A 23,590-nucleotide genomic window follows, 5' to 3' on the forward strand; every position below is an offset into this window, starting at 1 on the left:
ACTTTCAACTTGTTTGGACTGCACCAGTAAATTCATCACTTATAGCGAAATCTGAATTTTTTTAGGTATTAAAAACAAGCAAACCATGGACTGAATTGTTTCTGCCTAGTCTACAATTGCATGGTATTACATTACAACACCCATGACCAAAATATTGTTGTTAGTCTTTGTTTGCTTTTCCTGTTTATTTTTTCCTCTTTTCCTTTACTTGTTGTACTTACTTACTAAGTTGTACTTTTGTATTTTCTTACTCAGTTGTATATAGCATTTGTATTCTATTTTATTCTATTGTAAATATTATTCTATTTTATTCTATTGTATATAGTATTTTATTTTATTTTATTTTATTTTATTGCATTCCAGTGTTTTCTCATTTCTGCTACATAACTTTGCACTTTTGCTGTAACGAAACAAATTTCCCACCTGTGGGACTAATAAAGGTCATCTTATCTTATCTTATCTTATCTTATCTTGTCCACTAAATTATCTATTCTCTTTTTCTGTGCCTCCTTAATCTTAATATCCTAAAGTCACGACCCTTATATCTCCACTGTATCTTTACAATATGTGTTTATTTATCTATATAAATATTCGCACATATTTTTTTTATTTATCTTTATATGCCTAGATTATTCTACGTAGTGAGTATTTGGGAAGAAAGGAAGCCTACGATTGGAGCCTTTCAGCAGTTCCTCCTGCTATGACAGGGGGCGCCAGTGAGTCGATGAGTTGAGTATTGAGTGGGCCGCAGAAGAAGACGCGCTGCCGCTGGAGTTTACTAGTTGAATGACAGCGGCGGCGTGAATTTTGCGGATATTACGCTTTGGGAGCGGCTCGCTTTATTTCAGTGCAGCGTTTTTTTTGCTTTTGATTTCTTCCCTTCGCTTTTGGAAAAATGAGGGACCGGACCAAAGAATTAGGAAATGTGAGTTTCAAAGTAAACTGCTAACATTAGCTCTAGCTCCGCTAGCGTGGCTAAGTTAGCCCAGTTCACTACTTTACCCGAGTTAACCTAAGAGTCTCCAGGGACAACTTAGACGAGCAAAGGGAATCAAAAAGTGGTTAAGTGGGATTTTTTTGCAGATATTTCTCTTTATAAAAGTTGACTTTATTAACGTTTTACTTCCAACTTCCGTTTCAGTCCTTTCTCCATAAAGGATAGGGCAGGCCGGGACAGGGCAGGGCTGCAGGGCTCATGATTCACATCCTCGGACAGCGAGAAAGCACTCACTGTTTTTCTTCTGTTTATGTTATTTAAAATCAATGTGACTTCAGACCGCAGAGGCTTCGGATGACGATGAGGAGGGCAAAGCGCTGATGAGCAAATCTGGAGGCTCAGAGAAGGAAAATGAAACCTTTTTCAGAAAGGTGAGGCAGAAACATCACACACTTCTCTCTGGAAAATCCCCCAAAATCAAATGATCTGCACTGTCCTCCTGTTACTCATACACTTTGGTAGTTTGCACACACTTCTGAATATCACATTTGTGTAAAAGAGAGACAAAAATGCACCGCAGAGGCTTAAATATCACAGACTGCTCCTGATGCGTTCTTAGCCTGTTTTGTCAACAAATCATAGTCTGCTAAATCCCTTCTCTCTCCTTGTACCCGAACTGTCACGAGTAAGGAACCAGAGTTATTCACCTAATATCACAAAATGTGACTATTCTCTGCGCTGATCTTAGGCCTCTGTAGTAATGTGTTTGAATATCTTTTGGTTTTGATTTAAAATGGTTAGAAGAAACTGCTTACTTTATGCATATCCACCTTTTTGTCCTTGGAGCCTTATTCGTGGATTATGAAAACTCCCCCTGGAAAGTATTTTAAAGGTCCAAAAAGTGTGACTAATATTTCAGGAATGCCTTAGATATTCTCATATTTCAAGATTCAAGACGTTTACAAGCAAAACACAGTTTACAGGTTAATATAAATGTACAAAATTGCAAATGTGCAATTATGAATAATTAAAGTTCGACAGTTCATCAGTGATTCAGCCTGATGGCCCGTGGATAGAAATTGGTTTGTTCTTTGTTTTTATTGGTCCAAAGCAAAAACATGGAAAGTACGAGACCTCTGAGTCTGATCCACTTGACCTTCTTGCCACTATAAATTTTTAGAAAGACATTTATGTTTGTGACACCATTCACCAACAGGAGGAGAGAAGCTGGAGGATAAGGACCAAGGTTATCTGGGGAGAGGACACAAGGACGTAAGGGCAGGGAGCCACAGAGGTTGGACATCCAGTGTCAGGTTAAATAGATGTGGAGTCAGAGCAGTTTAAACTGTACTGCGTAAATAAGTGGGTTAACGGTGCTGTATGCAAGTTTTTTATTTTAAAAAAAATCAGTAGTTGTTCAACCAGCATGATTAGTCTAGTTATAAGGCAGATTAATTGGTTAGTGAGCCATACTGAACCTGAAGTCAGTTTCAACTGTCATGAAGGTGGCTTTTTACTTGGCTGGATCACTATGGTAACTTAGACTGAACACATGACCTGGTCTGCAGAAGGTTATGTTCAGTGTTTTGTTTAAAAATCGTCTGGAAATGTGCTTTCACTGATTGAGAATATGTTGTAAGTATGGTTATATTTTCCATGCTGAGGAAAGCTGAGCAGCAGTGTAAACAGGGTACAATCATGGAAGCTCGCTCACTGAAGAACTTTTTTTCTTTTTCCATCCATAAGTCAAAATTTGTAGCCGGCGTCTTAAAATTTTGACTTTGATTTGGCCACAGACTGAAGTGGTTTCCACACCTGTGTCATCGAGCCATGGTCCATTGTTATTCCTGAATTCACTGAATATTATGATGAATCAAGTTAAACATTTCACAGCTTTAACTTGCAGCTGTCGCGTCAAAAACCTTTATTGCTTCGGCAGGAAATAAGAGGGTAAGTAGCAGCCAGGTGCTCCTAATCAAATGCGTAGGAAAGCTACGTCATAACTTGTGACATAACTGGAACCTCCTCTTAACCCCATGCCATAATCTTCCACGTGTTGTGGGCTGCATCGACCCAGCATGTAGTTATATTTCTTGGGAGGTGCACGTCAGGTTACGGCATAGGGTTAAGAGGGGATCTGGTTACACTGCAGATTTATTCATGCATTACTTTACAGGACTGGTGTGACTTTAATAGAGCTGTGCATAAGCAAATGTCTGCAAACCTCAATGACCTGAAGCAGCGTTGAGTTGCTTCCAAACAAGAAAATGATTACCTCGAGTTATGGGTGCTAAAGGTTTTTCTACAAGCTGCTGAATCGTGAAGCGGGCTTAGTTCTTCTTACAGGACTGCAGAGAGTCCATTGGAAACTTTCTTTTTTCATGTGATGGTATATTAATTCATGAATTCACAAAACAAACACTCTTCTGCAGCACTGCTTCTCTGAATTATTTGCTGCACCAGTATTGCCTTGTTTTGTGAGTGCAGTCAGAGCCTGAAGCAGAAAGCCTGTGTGATACCTGTTATTGTCTCTGATGGGGGACTTTAGGTGTTGTTGAGCCAGCTAACGCAAAGAGAGCTTACATATGTTGACATTGCTTCATAGATATCAGAGGGAGCTGCACCCATTTTAGCTATAAGGACCGATAGAGGGAATAGGATGATGTTTGCTTGATATATGAGATAAATTGAGCTAAAAAAGTAGTTCTTTTGTTCCCTAAGAAACCTAAAATTCTTTCCTTGTCATCGTCAGACCCAAGAAATTCACGTGGGGCTCCAGCAACTCAAAAGGATGGTGTCTGACCTCGAGAACAAACAGAAAACTGTGCTGGGCGAGGCGCTACCGAAGGAAGGTGCGTAAGCAAGTTTCAATGCTCGTCATATATAAGGTGTAGTGGTTCACCGAAAGTTGCAGACAGAAGCATGTTAGTAAACTGTCAGAGGAGAGGGGGCGATCAGGTTGTCATATTCAAGGGTTTTGTTTGCTAAATTTACTGTTTTTGATCTTTTGCACAGATATGAAGAAAGAGCTCCAAACTCTTCGAGACGAGATCAAAACGCTGGCTGGTCAAATCCAGAGAAAGCTGAAGAGTGAGTATCTTTGAGCTGCCGGGGGAAAAGATTTATTATTTTGTTCAGCGTGGCTTGACTTATGGCCATCTTTCCACAGGTATTGAGCCCAAGAAGGGAGAGGATGATGGGAAATACATACCCATAAATACTCGAATGCAGCGCACACAGGTAGCACCCGAGACTTTTTATAATCAGCTAAAACCATAACGCCCCTCTCTTTCTATTTTCTCTGTAAACAGCATGCCATCGAGGTCATGTGACTGGTGTATGATCAGTTTTAATGAGCTTTATAGCCTTAAAGTGGAAATGAATGCTGTGCTGATAGTTTAGACTTCGGTTATTGATAACCATTTTAAAAGCCACTAAATCGTAGGTGTTATCTGTAATGGCCACTCATTGTGAAAATGACAGCTGGCTTTGGGGAAATTTTGAGGGAAATTACCACTACATTTGTTTTTTCACTCTGCTTCCTTTTTCGTTCACTCTCCTTTCGCCAGCACGCTGTCTTGTCCAAGGAGTTTGTGGAGCTGATGGGCTACTGTAACACCATCCAGGCTCAGTACAGGGACAGAAACGTGGAAAGAATACAGAGGCAGCTGAAAATCAGTGAGTAGCACGCAGCACCGAGGAGATATATCTGTCACCTTGTCAGATTTTTGTGGTCTGTGGTCTCACTTGGGGAAATCAGTTTTACCGATCACTTCCAAACTACGGCAGGAGGTTTAAAGTCAGGTGACAACGCCGTGCCGTTTTCTTCTTTCTGTCACTTTTTGTTTTAAAATGACACAACATATGTTTAAAGGGGGTGAGATGGATATTTCACACTAATGTGCAGTGTGCCTCTACTAGGGTAGCTTTGCATGATTCACAATTCAAAATAATCCTTTATTTTATTTTTTAATCTTGTACTATACCAAAGCATGTTTAACTCCTCCCCTTTTTAAGGCAACTTTCTCCTAATTGGCTGCCCCAACAAACACAGAAGGATTGGGTGGCCGGTGGGTGGGGTTTGTGACCAAATTAGAAATATCCCCTCTCTGTAACGTCATACTAAGCCAAGACTAGAAAAACACAGTCTGAAGCCTGAGCTTTTGGCTCACAGGAAGTACGCGTACATAAACTGATCACATTATTTTAAAATTTGATCATCCACCTTTAAAACTGGACGTGAATTAAAGGAAAAGCATAAGTTCACTTTAAAAGAATTCCGATACCATGCTGGTGCTTGAAGCTAATTTGACTAAAGATGAGTCAAAGGTGCTCGGCTAGCAGCTCTGCACAGCTTCATGTGTGGTCACGAATGACTAGAAAGCACTGCTGTAATTTCCTGTCATATCCTGCAGTGGTGGGCGTTCCTATTAAAGAAACCAAACTGTCAAATAATGAAGTCAGTTTAGGTACAAACTAAAAAGCTCAGGCCTTGAACTGCTCTAAAATGTTGATGTATGGATATTACAGTGACCTAAATGGGACCTCTTATCTCGAAGCTCACCCACCCAGCTCCACCCGTCAGTCAGAAGAGGGTTGGCTAAAAGGGGAATGGCTGAAACTCCTTCAAGTTTAAGATAAAGACAGATTATTTTGAACTGCTAATCATGCAAAGCTACTCTAGTAGAGTGTGAATAATGCTAATGGGAGTGCTGTAATCAGCTGTAGACGAGGACAAAACAATATCTTCACTGTTCTGCGCGTTCCTCTAAACGCTCTGATTCGATTTTCTCCTGTCTTCAGCTGGCAGCAACGTGACAGATGAACAGCTGGATGCGATGCTTGAGAGCGGGCAGACGGATGTTTTCACCCAAAATGTGAGTACGTGTGAAGTTAACAAAAAGGAAAGTGTGTTTCAGCGTGAGAAACCACAACACAGACTTCCCTGCAGCAGATGCAGGTGTTCTGTGGCTGCAGGTTTAGTAACTTTCACATACCTCTCTAACTGCTCAAACAGGACTACAGATATGGTAAGAATATCCTGTGCAGCCCTTAGCTGTGCTGTAGTCTAACTCAAGTAGCTCGTGCGAAGAATCCTGCAGGTTTTGTGCTGCTGTTCATAGATGACCCCCTGAAAAGTTGTGCCTGGTTCTGCTGTCCACGATTTCCCTAATAAATCTGGTGTCCAGATCCTGAGTGATACTAAAGCTACGAGGCAAGCTCTGAATGAGATCGAGTCCCGGCACGATGAGATCCTGAAGCTGGAGAGCAGCATCAGAGAGCTGCACGACATGTTCCAGTACCTCGCCATGGAGGTGGAGGCTCAGGTAACGCAGCGCCGATGAAGTCAGTGGAGCTGGTTCGGGCTGCGGATGGCGTTTGATTGTGATGTTTTTGTTCACCGCAGGGGGACATGGTGGACAGGATTGAGAACAATATCAAGCAGTCTTCAGACTACGTGGAGAAAGCAAAGGGCGAGCTGGAGAAAGCGGTCACGTATCAGCATAGATCACGCAAGGTACTCGCAGAGAAACCCGAATGACATCATGAAAAGGACAGTTTTTTAATCAGTCGATCTAAGTGTCACTTTTACTTTCATTACACTCACAGCAACAACGAAGCCAAGTTTTCTCGCAGCTCGATTACACACACAATCTAAACAAGAATACAAATCGATGCAAAGCCTCTTAGCCAAGAGACTGTTTTCCCACATTTACATTAAGGTGGTGTTTGCTCGTTTCTGCAGGTTCTCACTTTTCTCTAAAATAAAAACACAAAGGTAAACTTCAGGAGGATCAGTCTGTCCAGTTAGGAAGCAGAAATGTTTATGATTTCAGCTGCTTTGGTGCAAATTAAAGCAACAACTGGTAGAGAGGCAACAACAAGGAACTGCCAAACAGGAAATGGTTTTACAGTCCGTGCTCTCTCCTTATCCCTCCTCTAGTTTTGTTTCGCTGCTACTGGCATGAGATAGTACCTGTACCCCTTTCAGCTCCTCCAGGATCTCCACAGTGTGGAGGAGAGAGCAGGAGCTGGTCAGGCTCATAGCAGTGAATTGACTGGGCAGCTGCCAGAGCTCTACATGTACATATGTCAGAATCAGACTCAGTGAGGGTGGCATGATGACCTGAAGTCCTTTAGTTGGACCTGTGATCAGAGGCCATCATCGGCGTGAAGCTGTTGTCATCTGAGAACAGAACACAGCAGCTTCACACTGACAGAAATGAGAGTGGAGAGGCCTAACCAACTGTCATCAAGCATGATTGTTGGTTACTTCCATGCAGACATTCCCTGACGTTAATACATTGGGAAAAAAAAGGATGAGAAATACTTATTTTCCAATTTAGAGGTCAGAGTTACACAGACTACACTCAGTGAAACTGTAAAATCTATGAAAATACTTCCTTAAGCTTGTTGTTGAAACAGTAATTAATTTAATGGTTATCATTAAATTTGGAAAACCAGAATGTGTTGATGAAGAGATGGAAACACGACTCGCTGTTTTCCTAATATTCTCTTAGTGCCTTTTTCTATAAATATACCAGCTTTCCTAGTGTAAGCAGTTGTCCTAAAATCTCCTAAATTAAAAACTAAATCAGAAACAGCAGAGATGCAAAACAATAAAAGGACACTTTGTGCTGCAGAGAGTCGTATCCTCTTTTGGTTTCATGGGTACTTTACAGGGAAAACGAGGAGAGGGCTCCGATCTTCTTTGTTTTTCTTCCTCCTCCGTGCTGTTATGAGAGAATACGCTCTGCCCTGTATTCACATGAGTGACGCAAGGTGAAACTTCCTGAAACGAGTTTCCTCATTATTCTGCTTTGGAAAATGCTGCCTTGCAGAGAAATACTGTTTGGATCGCCACTAAAACTCGATCACTGTGCTAAACGTGCAGAGGAGCGGCCTCTGTGCTTAACGGCAGCACGCTCCAAAGTCGGAGAGTTTGTAAATATTGACACTGGAAACTGCTCTAATGGAGGAGAACAGCAAATAAATTAAGCTTCTCAAATATTGTGGTAATCCTATCTGTTTGGTTCTATCAGACTCTCGTTAAAAAGATTAAAAATCCTAGATTGTGTGATAAGTGAAGTGCTGCTTTCTTGGCCAGCAGGGGGCGACTCCTGTGAAGTGAGGCTGTATGAAAAAAAAGCCTTTAATATATAACCTGAGCAAACACTTTCCTGATCAGTTTTTGCTCTGTTTGTAATTTTGCACATTAGGGTCTCATGTGAGGTAAAAGCTGTGACGAGTCCTCTGCGAGACCAAACCCACACCTATTAAATCTGTTTTTTAAGAAACAAGATGGTCTACGGCCAAAATACGGAAGGGTTTTTTTTCCTGTATTAAATCATGTTAATTTTTTCCTCATTTTTAAGCCTTCATAGCTCTTAACTACACAATAAGAGATGAGAGCCAAAATTTAAAGTGCTTTTTCGGTAACAGGTGTCTGGTCAAAACAAGCTACAGCATGTGAACGTCTCCTTTTTGATACCAGGCACATCTTCTAGCTGTATTTTGAATGCTGGGATGCTTTAACGCTCCTGAATGTTGCTTATGGTTATGGAATGGAGCGACTTTAGTGTTTACATGACACATCGCACTGATCAAACAGCTTCAGGTCAACTTTAAGCTCACAAATGAGACCCTCTGGATCAACAAGATCCAGATTTGTCCCACCGGGGCAGATGGCCACCCATCCCTGAGCCTGGTTCTGCTGCAGGGTTCTTCCTGTTAAAAAGGAATTTTTCATTCCCACTGTCGCAAAGTGCTTGCTCAAAGGGGATGGTTTTATTATTAAATACTGATTTTTTTTATTTTTATTTTTTTAAAGTAAAAAGCACTTTAAGGAAACTGCCGATGTGATTTGGCGCTATGTAAATAAAATTAAATAGAAGTGACTAAATCCTGGCTTGAGGTTGAGCCCTTTGCAGGAAAACTGCTTTAATCTTGAACACATTATCCCATATAAAATCAGTGAGCATCTCCCACCTGACCCGATCACGATCGGGTGATTTTCTATATACAGCAACTTTAGCTTGTTTATTAAAGCCATTCAAAAGTTGTGCAAGTTACAGGCCCTGAAAACACAATAGCTCGTCTTTGGGTGTTGACTCTAAAAATTAAATCCCCATCTGGTCAGACTTTATGGCACCAGCTAGGCTTCACAGCCTCATGATGATCAGTTGGGAAAGCTCTGGTTTTATGACGTGATTTAAAAAGACAATGTGTGTTGCTCATGCACAAAAGAAAGAAAAGGAAACAAAAAACAAGGTTAACTTTACAAACCACACCTTTGTTAGCTAGAAAACAAGCCTGGTACCACATGTTGGGTAAAAATGAGACCTCTAATATGCTGTAACTTATTATAACCAGCGATCTATCCCACAGAAAAAGGGGCTGCTGTACTTGTTTCTGTGTGTCAGAGACTTTTAATTTGCCCCACTCTGAAACCATGATGGCATGGGGGGATTGATTTTTCTTTCCTGGAATGACTCTAACCTGTGTGCTTATCTCCCGCTGCAGAAAAAACTCTGGATTGCAGTCTGTCTGGCCATCCTTCTCCTCATCCTCATCATCGCCTTGGTCACCACCTTCTCATCCTAGCAACACCCTGAGGCGCGAGTTAGCAGAAGCACATTATGGATACCCCCAAATCAACACATTCATGCGTATACATCAGCTCACCGGATGTACAGCTGAGCGGAGTCAGTGGATTTCAGTTTTTTTTTTTTTGTTTTTTTTTATTCCTCTAACCCTCCTGTCCGCCTAACGGTCCTACTCTCCACTTTTTCTGTTGTATGGAAGAGATGTGCTCTCTCGTTTAATCTCACAATCTGTGCTGCGCGCTCGATGCCGGCGCTGCACGTTTTCTGTCAGTTTCTGTTCTGCAAAAACAAACAGCGGGACTCACTGTGGACTGTTACACCAGTCGATCCTTCCCCTCCTGTGTTTAAAAAACAAAAAAAATAGAAAAAAAAAAAAAGAGGAATTAAGTGACCTTGAGTGGGGCACAGAGCAGTATTGATCAAACACTGGCACTCGTCATACTGTACTCAGGAAAACTGTGTTGTAACGTCGATGCTTCTGGATGAATTGGAGACCTAAAGAACAATTTTATAATGTAGGCCTTTTATAGTCGGATACAGGAAATAGACTAATATAATTGTACATAACCGATGTTGCTGGTGATAAAAAATTTATGCAGATGATTTTTAAAACTTCAAAGGTTTTTTTTTTCATACTGCGTACATGTAACAAGTGTAAATACAGATTTTTTTTTGTGTGTGTATGTGTGTGTGAAATAACCCCTACCCTCCGCCCTTTCCTCCTCCTCACTTCTCTTTACATTTGCATAAGGTGTCTCAACACTACAGGTCCAACGCTTCCTTTCCTGTGTCTTTCCAGTTTGCATTTTTGACTCAAAACGTTGTGCAAGCGCGTGCTTAAACAACACACACGTCTTCAGAAACAGTGCCTTCTCCTTTGCAAATGTGACGTCGTGCATTAATAAAAAGGGATGGATGTATTTTAGACTTTAATGTGTTTTGTTCTGTTTTTTTTCTCATCAGTTTGTCCCATTATGCAGTTTTTTGCTAAATTTTGGAGTCAAAATACACCAAGGGGACAAACGAAACCCATTTAAAAAAGAAAAAAAGGAAAAATGAACCAAAACTGAGGCGGCTTCTCGCTGACGCCTCGTTCAGAAGCAGAAAAGTTGCTGTGAAAAAGGCTGGCAGAGGATGGAGGGGAGTGACACTGCTACTGTGTAAAATTATGGCTGTTTAAATTTTGCATTGCTCATTTATTTTATTATACATTTGTTTTTAAAATAAAATACCGCCATGTTCCATTATCCTCAGTCTGCCTTGTATCTTTTTAAGATTAGCAAGTCTTGAACTATCAGCTGGCCCTCTAAAATAGCCTGGAAGCACCTCGGGATCCCCAGGAAGAACTGGAAAACGTTGCTGGGGAGGACAAAGTCTGGAATACCTGCCTAACCTGCATTTTTATGATCTGTTTAATGCACAGGGTGTACAGTGGTTTGAAATAATTATGAAGAACACTGTACCTCACAGGAAAATGGAAAACATCCCTGAAAGCTTTAAAGTTGGCAAGCTTGTTGAACACTCAACTGTGGGGTGTTTCCATCCTGATTGGTGGGAGGAAAAAAAGTCAGTGGGCAGCTTTCATTAAAATAAGTCAGGGTGACCTCCCTTCCTGTTTTGTTAGAGAGCAGCTGTTGGCTTTGTAGCCACAGGGACAAAAATGCAGGTTAACACAGACCAATTTTGTATTTTACCAAACATTTCATTTTTATGATTGAAAAAAGCTGATTTGAAACCAGACATGAGGTCAGTGAGAGGTCAGTCTAATTGTGACACTGAAACTCTTTAGCTGAGTTATATTTAAGAGCTAAAACTAGTGATTGAGCCAATAAACTCACCGCAAAAATGTTACAGGTGAGGTCATGAATCAGGTGAGCCGAGGGCAGTTATATTCTCTAGTTAATTTTTATTCTATTTTAACTTTAATTCAGTTTAGTTTTCATTGGTCTTAGTGTTTGCCATCCATACTTTCACAGACTAATGTCAGAGGCAAGATTTAGGGAAACAAGTAAAAGTATTGCAATAAAAACAGAAGCGCTTCATAAAAGCAGTTGATTCTCTGTTACAGATACAGAAGATGTTTCAGACCTGACAATTTTTCATGGTTCAGGATTTAACCTCAGCTAAGTTGGTCTGTTGGCTTCAACTGTTTTTTCTAGCTCCAACTGCATTTTTGGAGCTAGAAGTCATGATATTTGGAAGCGAAGGCATTAAGATTGCATCTATAAACAAACTAATAACCTCTTGAATGGCTTCTGCTACACAGCAAACCATATTTGTCAGATAATCCATTAAGAGTTGGAGTTCGGTAAGTCGCACTAATAGAAGGTGAAGCTCAGCAGACGGTCGCAGAGCTCCAGCTCTTCTTTCTTGTGTTGGTCACAGACAGAAATAAATCTTCATTTGAAAAAAAAAAAAAGAATTCAACTAATTTTTGGTCTTTTTATTCAACTGTAATTGCCATAATTTTCAAGTAAAACAATGTGGAATTACAAGGATCAAAGGAATGCAACAAAAAGAGACAGAAATCAAAGTAAGACCATCACCATAAACTACCCCCCCGCCCCCCCACCAGATATCACGTTTGCTCAAAAGTAAATCGACAATTTACAGTCATCTCAAACTGTACCAGTAATTTTATTCACATATTTTTTTTATTTTGTCCAAGTATACTTTTTTTCTTTTTCTTAAACATGAACCAAAATCGATGATGTGAGAGACAAGGAAAAAAAAAGTTCAGGTGAAAAATAAAACATTAATTCAGTAGCACTGATGCTCGGGGTGTTTTTCCTTACTTGTTTCATGTAAGGGTTGGATTTTTCCCCACGTCATTTTTTGGATTAATTTGTTTTTTTAATAACTGAATAAGAGAAATGTAACACCCCTGCTTCAGGTGCTTCACAAGGCAATCTGAGGTTCAAAACCATTTGGCCACAGAGGCACTCTTAAATTCAGTTCTCAACATTTACTTGGCTCTTTGTGACAAGTAATTTTTTAAACTGCCTTTAGGACGTTTTGGGGGGATGAAAGCTGGATTTTGTGGTTTGACTAAAGATAATACATTTTCCAAACTGGAGACAAACATCGTCAGGTACCAGGAACCAATTCATCGACTTCAGTTGATGAACAAACGCATCACAACACCACGGTGTACTGAAAAAAAGCCGAGGGCCACGTTATTAAAGATGTGCAAAAGAGAAATGCAAGGCTGGATTTTCGAATCCGATGAACAGAAAGTGACATGGAGAAAATAAAAAAAATTTAAAAATAAACAAAGAGGGGGAGAGGAGGGGCCAAACAAAAAGACGAGCTCCAGCATAGTGCAGCAAAGATCACATTGACAGATCTGTTCTCTTCCTAATAACCTGGAAGAAATAATAAAATATGCATAACTTATCAACTGACTACAGAGAAACAATAGTCAGGACAGAAAATCTCAAAACCAAACTTTCTAAAACCTTCAACTTACAATACAACCGCTCACTTTTAAATGTCACACAAATTACTTTTCATGGGTAACCCCAGCAGAGGGCGCCGTTTAACCCCGTCTTAACAGAGCATCTGAGTGTTCCAGTCTTTTAATGATTACAGTACATTATGTGAACTAACAACTTGCACCTTTTGTCCCACCCACGCCCCACCCCCTCCGAGTCCAAGTGGTGAGTTTTATCCACAGCATGTCCACATATCTGGACGCTCGACAGCGGCGCCACCTGTTTACCGTCAGTCCAGCGTCCCTGAGCCTTCCCCCAGCGCTCAAAAGCAGAGCTGGCGCGCCCCGACTAGAAAGGGAGAGGGCCCGAGAGGCGGTGAGGTCCCTGGCTTGTGCAGCACTCAGTTTGCTCTTGTCTTTCCTCAGAGTGCAGACAAAGCAGCAACCTTGGAGATCACGCCATGCTCTCGTATCACGCTCTGCCACACCCTCGCTTCTGTTTTTTTTTTTTGTTTTTTTAAATTCTCCCCTTTTGGCACTCCAATCATGTCTTATTGTGACGCTGTTGGCTTGAGGAGGAGCGGGTGCTTGCGGCCGGTGACCGGGCCTGCACTGCAGCGAGTGCAGCAACACTCCGTAGCACCCTGTCCGGCGTTGACCCCTCAGTTCCCGAGCTGCTGGTCACATCCTGCGAGAGCTTCTGGGACCTCCTGCTGTCCTTGCGACTATCTCGCTGTTCTTTCTCCTTTTTGTCACGGCTCTTTGCCCGCTCAGGGCTGCGCTCCCTCTCCCGCTCGCTGCCGGAGGAAGTGGCACGGGAGCGGGAACCTCGGTGCTCCGTGTTCTGGGAGCTGAGGGTGCGCTGGCTGCTGTTGCTGCTGCTGCGGCTTCTGCTGCTGCGTCCGCCGCAGTCGCCCTCGCCATCGCTGCTCATGCTGCTGCAGGCGCTGTGGCCCCTTGACGACGACCGCGTCTCTCCCTCGCCTTCCTTGCCCCTCGAGGACTTCCTGCTCCCTCTCTCTTTCTCCTCTGGTTTAGGCCTCTTGTACTCCACCTCTAAGGGTGGAACCAGAGAGCCAGGGCACTGTCTGGTGGAGCGTGATGTAGATCGGCTCGCCTGATTGGGTGTTGAAGGTTTGCTGCTTTTGTTGTTGGTCACAGAGTTGCTCTGAGGAGAGGCTGGCACACTTTTACTTTTAGGCTTTTGGTTTTTGTCCGAAGGGGCAGTGGTGGAAGTCGCAGGAGCTTTAGGGGTGGAGTCTTTCCGAGGGGTGTGGCCTGGGGTGTCCACCCTGCCTTTCATAGCTAAAAGCTTGGCTGCTGCATTTAGTGCAGAGCACCTTTTCCCTAGAACCTCTGGCTCAGGAGGTAGCGAGGGCGTGCTGTTGGTCAGCGTTTTAGTGTCCTGTGGCGGCTGTGATCCCGCAGACTTCCTGGTGATCCTAACAGAGGACGTATCGCTGCCCGACTCTCCTCCCGTGGACGCATTGGCGTTGTTTGACGCGTTTCTGTCCGTGCTGCGTGCTGGTTTGTCTCCCTTCCTGTCCTTGGTGCACTTTTCCTTCTCCTGATCTTGGAGCCTGCGTTTTGCTGAGCGAGTGAGCCGGTGCTCCTTCCTGCTGTCGCCGCTGTCAGAGTCGGAGGAGGAAGAGGAAGGAGACCTGGAGCGCCTCCTTCGAGAGGCAGTGGTGGGAAGATCTGTCTCACTACCCCCTTCTATCTTCTCCTCCTCCTCGCCTTGTTCCTCCTTGTCCTCCTTCCCTGCCTCTGATGTAGGATCCACTCGCCTCTTCTTGGTAGGATGTCTGTTCTCGTAGGTCCTCTTGTGGTGAGCATGGCGGGTGAGGGTTGAGGTAGAGCACCCAGACGATGGCGAAGAAGAGCGAGCAGACTCCTGGCTACTCTGGCGACTAAGTGACCTTTTCTGGATAGCAGGTTTCTGATCCTCAGTAGTTTTCTCTTCTTCCCAAGGGTTAGCTTCATCTTTCTGAATGGGGGTTGTGGTTTTTGTTTCTTGTCCCACTCCTTGGGGCCTTCCTGACTCTTTGGTCTCAGAGGAACTCTCCACCTTTCTTCTTTTAGGCTGAGACTGGCTAATGTCTGACTTTTTGTCGTCGTCTTCCTTACTCATCGCAGCTTCAGTCTCCATTTCTGTCACCTCTTCTTGGTCGCTTTTAGAAGCTGACTCTTTCTCTGTTGATGGCTCTAAAGATGGTGCAACGAGGGGAGTGGATGAGGGAGCAGATATGGGAGCAGGTGTGGCTTCCTCGGTCTGAGATGGTGCAGGAACACTTGTGGATGAAGAAGTTTGTAGCTGAGAGGAAGTGACTGCAGAGGTTTGTGTAGTGGACACCGGTGGAGCTGTTTTGGTTGTGGATGCTGTGACTGTAGCTACTGAAGCAGGGGTGATGGTTATGGTTGTTGACCCTAGGGAAGTAGACTTTTCTGGTGATGATGTAGCTATGGTGACAGACAGTGATGCTGGTGTTGTAGCTGTTACCAGAGGTGGTGTCTTGTCAGTCTTTTCTGCAGTTTTGGGAGGAGAAGAAGAAGAAGTGAGGACTTTGGAGGTCGCTGCAGTTGAAGGTGTTGTTACTCCTTCTGCTGCTGGAGGTGATGAAGCTGCTGAAGCCTTCTTTGCCTCTGCAGGTGTAGCAGCACTTGTGGATGGTGTAGTTGGAGGAGGCGTGCAGACTGGACTTGATGTTGAAGGCTTTTCGGGCTCTACGTGTTCCTGAACCTCTGCAGTTGGTGATGCTTGTTCGGTCGGGCTTTTGTTAGCAGTCTCAATTGTCTTTGCTTTGGCTGGAGGGGAAGGTGGAGCTGTATTACCAGAAGATGGTGCCACTGTTTTGACTGGTGGTGATGTACAAGTCTTGTCAGACACGGTCTGGATTGAGTCTAACATACTGGTTTGTGCTGTTTTTACTGGAGCTGTCACAGTTGTAGCAATAGCTGGAGGGGTCTGATTGGGCGAAGGTGGAGCTGGGGAGGTCTGCATGGGCGAAGGTGAAGCTGGGGAGGTCTGCTTGGGCGAAGGTGGAGCTGGAGGGGTCTGCTTGGGCGAAGGTGGAGCTGGAGGGGTCTGCTTGGGCGAAGGTGGAGCTGGAGGGGTCTGCTTGGGCGAAGGTGGAGCTGGGGAGGTCTGCTTGGGCGAAGGTGGAGCTGGGGAGGTCTGCTTGGGGGAAGGTGAAGCTTGAAGGCTCTGCTTGGATAAAGATGGAGCTGGGGAGGTCTGTTTGGGGGAAGCTGTAGTTGGAGGGGTCTGCTTGGGTGAAGCTGTATCCAGACTCGATACAGGATGACTGGAGGGTGTGGAGGCTAGAGAGGCTTGTGGCAAGTCCTTCACAAGAGAAGAAGTTGGAGGTGATGCCATTGCAGTGGTGACTTGTGGTGTAATACTAACTGTTACAGACACTGTGGTAGCAGCTGTTGTGAGTGTTGGGGTGGGGTCTTTAACAGCTTTGGAAGATGACGTAGTGGGTGGAGTGGAGTGTGTAATTGGTGTGGTTGTGGTGGTGGTTGCCTCCACAGCTGGTTGAACAGCAGCCTCTGAAACTGTGGAAACCACAAGTGTTGGTTTAACACCTGGAGGAGGAGGTGAGACATCGCTGACAGGTGGTGACGGAGCTGTGTTGCTGACGGGGGTGGAGGTATACGTGGAAGAAGAGAGGACTGGTGCTGGGGCTGGACTTGGAGCTGGGGCTGAAGCAACCACTTGGGGAGAGGCAGGCTCAGAGATCAGTGAGGTCACCTGGGGTGCAGGTGAAGTGGGAAGTGAGATGGGTGTGGAAACTTCATCTGACTTTGTTGAGGAGGCTGGATTTGGAGGTGGGGCCAAAGCCTCAGTTTTAGTGTCTGTCTGATCAGCTTTGGTCGACTGTGAAGACTGAGTCATTTCAAAAATAGCAGCAGGAGGCGGGGTCTCTGAGATCGTCAGTTCTGTCCTGGAATCAGTTTTTGATAGATCAGAGTTCTGGCTCTCATTAACGGTCTCTAGCGTGGTCGTTGAGTCCTTGCGGGGACGACCCCTCTTACGTTTAGGGGACAGTGGCGGGTTTCCTTCCTCAATTGCTGAGATGGGATGTGGGGATGTGGTCGATGCGTTGTCAAGTTCAGGTAGTCTTGTGGGAGTCTTAGGGGGCCGGCCCCTCTTTCTTTTCAAAGGTGGCATGAGAGAGTTCACGCTGGACTCCGCAGCAGAGGCGGAAGCAGGCTCTCTGCCTGGTGGGATGTCCGTTTTCTTGGACTGGTTCACTCCCCGTCCTCTCCCTAGATGCTGCTCTCCCATCTGGGCAGCCATACGAGATTCGGTTTCCAATCTGCGCCGCACGGGAAGATTCCTCAGCACTGGCATGTCAGGAGACAGATGAGGAGGGGAATATGGAGGATAGCCTCTGACAGGCTGAGGGTGCACAGGCGGACTTGGGGTAGCGTCTTGGTCCAGAGGGGATTTGGTAACAGTCTCTTTAGTTTTGCCGTCTGGGCTCGGTGAGGTGTCCTCTTTGTTTGGCTCGTCAACAAATCCAGCACCGCTGTCCTCCGCCGTTGCCTCTTCTGAAGAGCAACCACCTCCTGTCCCACTTCCTCGCCGCCGCCTCTTTCGTGGCTCTTTCTCTTCCACCACTGTGACTAGCCGGCCCGGGAGCTTCCGCAGAACTTTGGCTGATGGTGAATCTTCAACCAGTCCCCGCAGCACTTCACCGTCAGCTGACTGCCGCTTGCGAGGCGACCGTGAGCTGGTGGAGGGAGGAGACATGACGCAGTCTTTACTGTCATCATCCTTAGTCTGATGATCCGCCGGACAGCTGGACTCCAGCGATGACTCAGACGCCCTCCTCTCATTCTCCACCTCCTTCTCCTCCCTCCCTGTTTTGGAGATTTTACTGTCTGTCTCCCCAGCACACTGCTGTTTCCCACCAGGGGGCGAGGCTGTAGGAGGGGAAGGCACTGGGCTGGGATGGGAGCGGTTTGGTTGAGTCCTGGTTTTGGCGTTCTGGTGATCTCTGGCGGGAGATGACGCTTTCGAAGATTTGGAGGAATCTTGAACCCGGGTGGATGATGACGTTTTGTGGTGGTCTGTGCGGAATGGGATCGTAGACACAGAACCTGTGTCTTTGGCAGCTCCTCGTCCTCTCAGACCTGAGCGGGATCTTTCAGGCACTTCTCTGGGAGTCGTGGGCTCAGGCTCAGTTTCAGGCGAGGCCCCACGGAGTCGGCCGCTAGTCCTTGTAGAAGTGGCAGTCTTGTCCTTGGGTTTACGACCACGGCGGGCTGGAGCTGGATGGGCAGGTTCGGCAGAAGTTGGTGTTGACAAAAAGTCGTCCTCGTCATCATCAGATGATGTGTGGAGCTTCAGGCCCTCCTCCTTTGCCTGGTCCAGACCCTTCCTGGCAGCCTCCACCTGTTCCTAAACACACAAGAGGAGAAGATTTTTTTAAAAGTTTTATCAAGTTAAAAATGTTTGACTTAAACCGAAATCAAATATTTTCTAGTTCCTGCTTTTCCCTTTATTGTCTAAATTACTTTCAAGTATTAATCACTAATTATTAAGCTGAAGTTGAAAGTTGTGATTTTACCTCAGCCTGCTTCAACTCCTCTTTGCACACATCTTCTAACGAAGCTTCCAGGAAGTTCATGGCGTAGCGTTCAATGGGAGTGAGCTAAAGACAAGCAGAGGAAAAGGTGCATTTAAACAAACTGTAATTCAAAGATTCAGCAGAGCATTAATATTTTATTATATTATACATTTTTATAGCCGATGCGTTTTTACTCACCTGCTCCACCAGTGCGGCTATTTCCTGCTCGGCTTTAGAGAGCTCCTCCACTTCCTCCTGCTCCCCGCCGTCATCCAGCGGTATGTTTTCATTGAACTCCGCCAGTTCGGCCACCTGCTCTGCTTTGGCCTGAGAGGCCGCCACTATATCCTCCTCATCCTCGGCACGGCACAGCGCCTGAAGCAAACAGATGGAGATAATCAGGTAAATGTCCACAAGCATGATAAATGTGGCAGGAGTAAAACTTTTTCCTGACTCTTTTGAATTATGTCTTCGTACAAGGTGTGAAATAAAGTTGAGGTTTTAAAAATCAAATAACTTAGCCTAGTCAAATTGGTCGAATCTCCGAAGTTATTCTGTTGTATTCTTTTCAAACAGTGGTCCAGGTTAGTGAATGGAATTGGAGGAGGGGAGAAATAGCAGCTACAACACCCTGACCAGATGGAGGAGTTATTATAAATTTCGTCTCCTGCAGAGTTGGAAAAGGATGAAACTATCCATAGAGTCCAGAAATGTTTTTGTACTGGTCTATAAACGGGTTTAGTCCTGCTGTAAATTTGGGCATTTTAACACCATTGCCATCCTCATATACATGTTTACATGAATAAGGGGATGGCTTGCTTTCAAAGCCAGCCTCAGATGGCTTCATTTTTAAGCCCTGGATGTCAGCAGAAATGATCTACACTGTGGTGTGTCCCAGCACACGGCACAGTGCAAGAACATTTTTGAAAATGTGCATTATCAAGGCTTTGACACGCTGGAGGAGATCAAGAGTTCAAGTACAGTCAGGGCACAAGTAGAGGAGGAACACGACAGGAGTTCTCGTGTTAGATCAAGCGACAAAACTGGGAGCCATTAGGGATGGGAATCGAGAACCAGTTATTGAAGAAAACCAGTTCAATTACGGTTCTTGCACAATTAGCTGATTTCAGTTTGTGTGTCAGAGGAGGAAAATAGCGAAGCAGTCTAGAGCATGGATTTGAACATTTACTTTTATTGTACAAAAGGACAAGATGAAAGGTAAAGTGGAAACCTGCATATCCAGGACAGAAACAACCGCATTATGGTGCTAACACAAAAAAGCCAACAACGGTTCTTTAAAAGAATCTGCCCAGACAGCATGCTAACGCTAAGCTAGCCAAGAACGCAGAGTGAAAGTAATGTAACAAGTAGTATAACAAATTACTTTTTCCCGGGAGTAATTAAGTCATGTACTGCATTACTTTTGAGAAAAGTGTTCTGTGTAATAATTACTTTTTTGAGCAAAGTTTCAACACTGATCACAACAAAGACGGGAAATACCTCAACAAACATTTGACCCACAGTATACAATTAATTTGCATGAATGTAATTTCTTTGTTTCTGCTTAGCTGTCAAAACAGAGCCAATGAGAACCCAGTGTCGATCGATTAAGAATTGAATCGATGAGTAATGTCAATAAAGGAATCGCTAAATTCTTGAAAAGTCCTTGAAACAGTCCAGAAGTTCATAAGAAGATCATCTTTAACAGGAGATCATTTTTTTTAAGCTTTTCATTTCAATAGGCTGAGAGCAAAAACCTGATTCAGTTTATATTGCATCTAAGACTTGCAGTAAAAGTACATTTTGTTCCTGGTAATCACCAAAAGGTGGGTGGTAATTATCCAGTACACCAAGTTTCTAACCTGCTCCAGGATGGTGGTGCTCTGCTTGTTGACGGCTTCCTCCTCCTCAGCCTGGGGCACAGACAGCTCCACCGCCGCCTCCCTCTTCTCCCCCTCATTCACATCAAACAGCTCTCTGATGGTTTGCTGAGGAACAAAGTGACAGTCGGACACATTTAGCAAAGGCAGAACGGGTTATGTGTGCTTGATGAGACAGAGAAAACAAGAGGCACTTGAACTGCTTAATGTCATCAACACACTAAACTCAAAAAGACCAATTAGAAGAAACTCCATTATACTTCAAAAAAAAGAAAAAAAAAGCACAAGTGGTATTTATATAAAAGACAGTTTGAACAAATTTAATTAAAAGGGGGATGAGGTCTCGGCCTGTCATCCAGCACTGAAAAAACATCCCTTCACATGATACCAGTGACTGTATTCAATTATGCACCAAGCACCCACCCACATGTTTGAGCGCCTTTCGACTATTAATCATGCACAGATGAATCACTGAGCTTATCCAGACACAAAAGAAGAAAGAAGGAAAAAAAGGCTTGACTGAAGGGCATTTATTTTACAAAGAAGGCCCCGTGTAAACGTGATACCTGTTTAAAGAAGGCCGTGGTGAAGTTTCCTCCTTCGATAGCCATATCTCCCAGCATCCTCTTCTGGTTTGCCTTCTTCAAAATGTTCTCCTCCACCGTGCGCTCACTGATCAACCTGAGGAGGAACATAAAACTATTTAGTCTTTTAAAATCACATTTCTATTTTTCACTGGGCCAATGATTATCGGGTGTATAAAACCTCCCCCTACACCCAGATGGGTTGGTGCTGACCAGGTGGTGTGAAGCGTTTAACCAGATTCTGCAGATTTTTAAATTCAGAGACTACTGAGCTCCAATTTCCGTTTTAAACTTTAGATTTGTATTCCTACTTTTTTTTTGTTGTTTTTGCTTCTGAAATTATGCAAAGAACGTAGGAGATGCTCATCAGTTTAAGTCAAACAAGATGAACGCTCGTATGTGTCAAACAGATGTTGACAACATTTCTTTTTTTATGTTCAATGCAGCGGCTCTGTGCTCTCAGCTTTTTGTTTCTCTTTGTGTCTTTTGTCTGTGAGTCCAGTCTCTATTGTGTATGCTTATTTATTGTATGTCTGTCTGTGTTTCATAGTATTGTGTCTGACTTTAAGCTGAGAACTACCACACGGAATTTCATTATGTGACTACATAATGACAACAAAGCATCTTAAATCTTAGCTTTGATTTGGGAAAGTTTTTATGTGAGGATTATTATTTTTTAGTAAAAGCAGGGAAAAAGAAAGTCACCTATAGATGTGGACGTCGCGGGTCTGGCCGATTCGGTGGCATCGGTCCTGAGCCTGAGCATCCATGGTGGGGTTCCAGTCACTGTCGTAGAACACCACAGTGTCGGCCCCGGTCAGATTGACCCCGACGCCGCCGCTGCGGGTTGACAAAATGAAGCAGAAGATGCGTCGATCTGCATTGAAGCGCTCCATGAGTGCCTGGTGGTGGCGTGCAGAAGACAAACAGAGGAAATGAGCATCACAGACAGACCACAGCTTTCTCGTTCTTGCCTGGAAGCGGAACAGGTGAAGATTACGCTATCAAAACACCATCACTGCTGACCTGTCTCTGCTCCACCCGGGTGCTGCCGTCCAGACGGAGGTAGATGTGTCCGTGGTAGTTGAGGAACTGCTCCAGCACATCCAGCATTCGAGTCATCTGAGTGAAAATCAGCACCCTGTGGCCTCCCGCCTTCAGCTTTCGCAGCAACGTGTGGAGAGTCTGAAGCTTACCTGAAAACAGGAGACAGAAGACACAAAATGAGCCACCAGCAAGCAAAACAAGCTGCAGGAGCATAAAATTATTTAATAATCGCACATGGAGTAAACTCTTTGAAGCAGCCTTTTATGCATAAAAGGCTGCTTCAAAGAGTGGAAAGAAAAGACTAACCAAAGGTGGAAAGAAAAGACTAACCAAATACTATTTCAAGAAAATTTAGTGCCAATTTTGCAGTACAGTCGAGAGTTTTGCTAAAGTTGTTGCCATTGTGCATCTGGGATCGAGTCAGTGATGAGGGATGAATGGGATCTAAGCTGTGGGTGACCCCCACCTTAGTAAATGACAGTCTTATCAAACATCCTGTCAAAGGCTAATAGGTGAGGATGGATACTTAGACAGTCCTGCATTTTCCTGCTTTGTGTCACCCCTGCAAATCAACACCGTTTGTATTTAAACCTTAGATTTTGTGATTAGGAGTACCTGATGTAGGTGTGGATTGCCACAAGGTGCTCCATGGTTTTCTGCAAAACAAAACAAAACAAAAAACACACTGAGAACTCACCACAGTCGTACTGTATGAGCCTCAGGTCAGGGAACTGCGTCCTCATATAGGACTGGACGTGGTGGAGGCTGCGAGTGAGCGGCGTGACTTCAGCTGATAACATGGAGGAGAAGACTGCCTGCTTGTGGTTCAGAGATGGCGGAGGATGGCAGCAGTGCATGGAGATGGGTGGAGCCTCCACTGGAGGAATTGCAAATGTGTACCTAAACAAACAGAGAAGTTAGCTCCTTCTCCTTAGCTAAAGCTTTGTAATATCGAATAACCAATCGACTGTTAAGCTAAGTACCGGTCTATGATGTCACTCAGCAGCTCCAGCCGTCCTTCGATGCTGTGGATGGCCTCTCTTACAGCGTGACTGTGAAACCAGTAGTCATGCTCGTTTTGCTGCTGTGCATACAGACAGCTGCTCTGGCCAGAGCGGCCCCACTCCCCCTGAGGGTTCAGGGCAGCAGGTGATGGATGACGACCGGGCAGGAAAGTCAGGAAGTCCAGAACCTCCTGACCGTACATGGGCTTTGCTCCACAGTGGAGTTCGTTGACTCGAAAGATGAAGTCCAGCCGGCTGTCGTGCTGCTGTTTCTCGGAGTCTGCAAGCCATGACTGTTGAGGTAAAGAGATACAAGTAAATGGAGGCTACAGAAATCAGGGCAGCGTTGACAGCATATTTAAGAAAAACGTGCTCGTATATCAGGCTCAGTCTTGTTTAAATGTACAATTGAGAAAAAATGATTGTAATTGATTTCCTTTACCAGTTGGGGGCAGCGGAAATAAACTGGAAAAAAAAATCTACTTTGAAGTTCACATGACAAACTTATTGCTCATTGATA

At 44.3% G+C, this 23,590-nt stretch overlaps 2 protein-coding genes across 4 annotated transcripts in view; one reads left to right on the forward strand and one right to left on the reverse strand.

Moving 5' to 3' along the window:
* Nucleotides 1–750: 750 nt before the first annotated feature.
* Nucleotides 751–10,792, forward strand: stx4 (syntaxin 4). Its single transcript, XM_063482564.1, has 10 exons — nucleotides 751–925; nucleotides 1,276–1,368; nucleotides 3,690–3,789; nucleotides 3,953–4,027; nucleotides 4,107–4,177; nucleotides 4,507–4,615; nucleotides 5,741–5,814; nucleotides 6,127–6,264; nucleotides 6,345–6,455; nucleotides 9,461–10,792. The coding sequence occupies exons 1-10, from the start codon at nucleotides 896–898 to the stop codon at nucleotides 9,539–9,541; spliced, it is 882 nt and encodes a 293-aa protein (XP_063338634.1). The 5' UTR covers nucleotides 751–895; the 3' UTR covers nucleotides 9,542–10,792.
* Nucleotides 10,793–11,988: 1,196 nt separating this feature from the next.
* srcap (Snf2-related CREBBP activator protein) overlaps nucleotides 11,989–23,590 on the reverse strand; it is a 40,104-nt gene continuing 28,502 nt past the window's right edge. For all 3 annotated transcript variants that reach the window (XM_063482566.1, XM_063482565.1, XM_063482567.1), the window contains 9 exons: nucleotides 23,050–23,363; nucleotides 22,764–22,966; nucleotides 22,046–22,215; nucleotides 21,725–21,921; nucleotides 21,002–21,116; nucleotides 20,418–20,543; nucleotides 18,754–18,930; nucleotides 18,556–18,639; nucleotides 11,989–18,386 (listed from right to left, as the gene is read on the reverse strand). In XM_063482566.1, coding sequence (XP_063338636.1) covers nucleotides 13,521–18,386; nucleotides 18,556–18,639; nucleotides 18,754–18,930; nucleotides 20,418–20,543; nucleotides 21,002–21,116; nucleotides 21,725–21,921; nucleotides 22,046–22,215; nucleotides 22,764–22,966; nucleotides 23,050–23,363 — 6,252 coding nt within the window. In that variant the 3' untranslated portion in view covers nucleotides 11,989–13,520. The remainder of the gene's footprint in view (nucleotides 18,387–18,555; nucleotides 18,640–18,753; nucleotides 18,931–20,417; nucleotides 20,544–21,001; nucleotides 21,117–21,724; nucleotides 21,922–22,045; nucleotides 22,216–22,763; nucleotides 22,967–23,049; nucleotides 23,364–23,590) is intronic.

Source organism: Pelmatolapia mariae, linkage group LG8 (genome assembly GCF_036321145.2).
Source record: "Pelmatolapia mariae isolate MD_Pm_ZW linkage group LG8, Pm_UMD_F_2, whole genome shotgun sequence".
Lineage (NCBI taxonomy): Eukaryota > Metazoa > Chordata > Actinopteri > Cichliformes > Cichlidae > Pelmatolapia > Pelmatolapia mariae.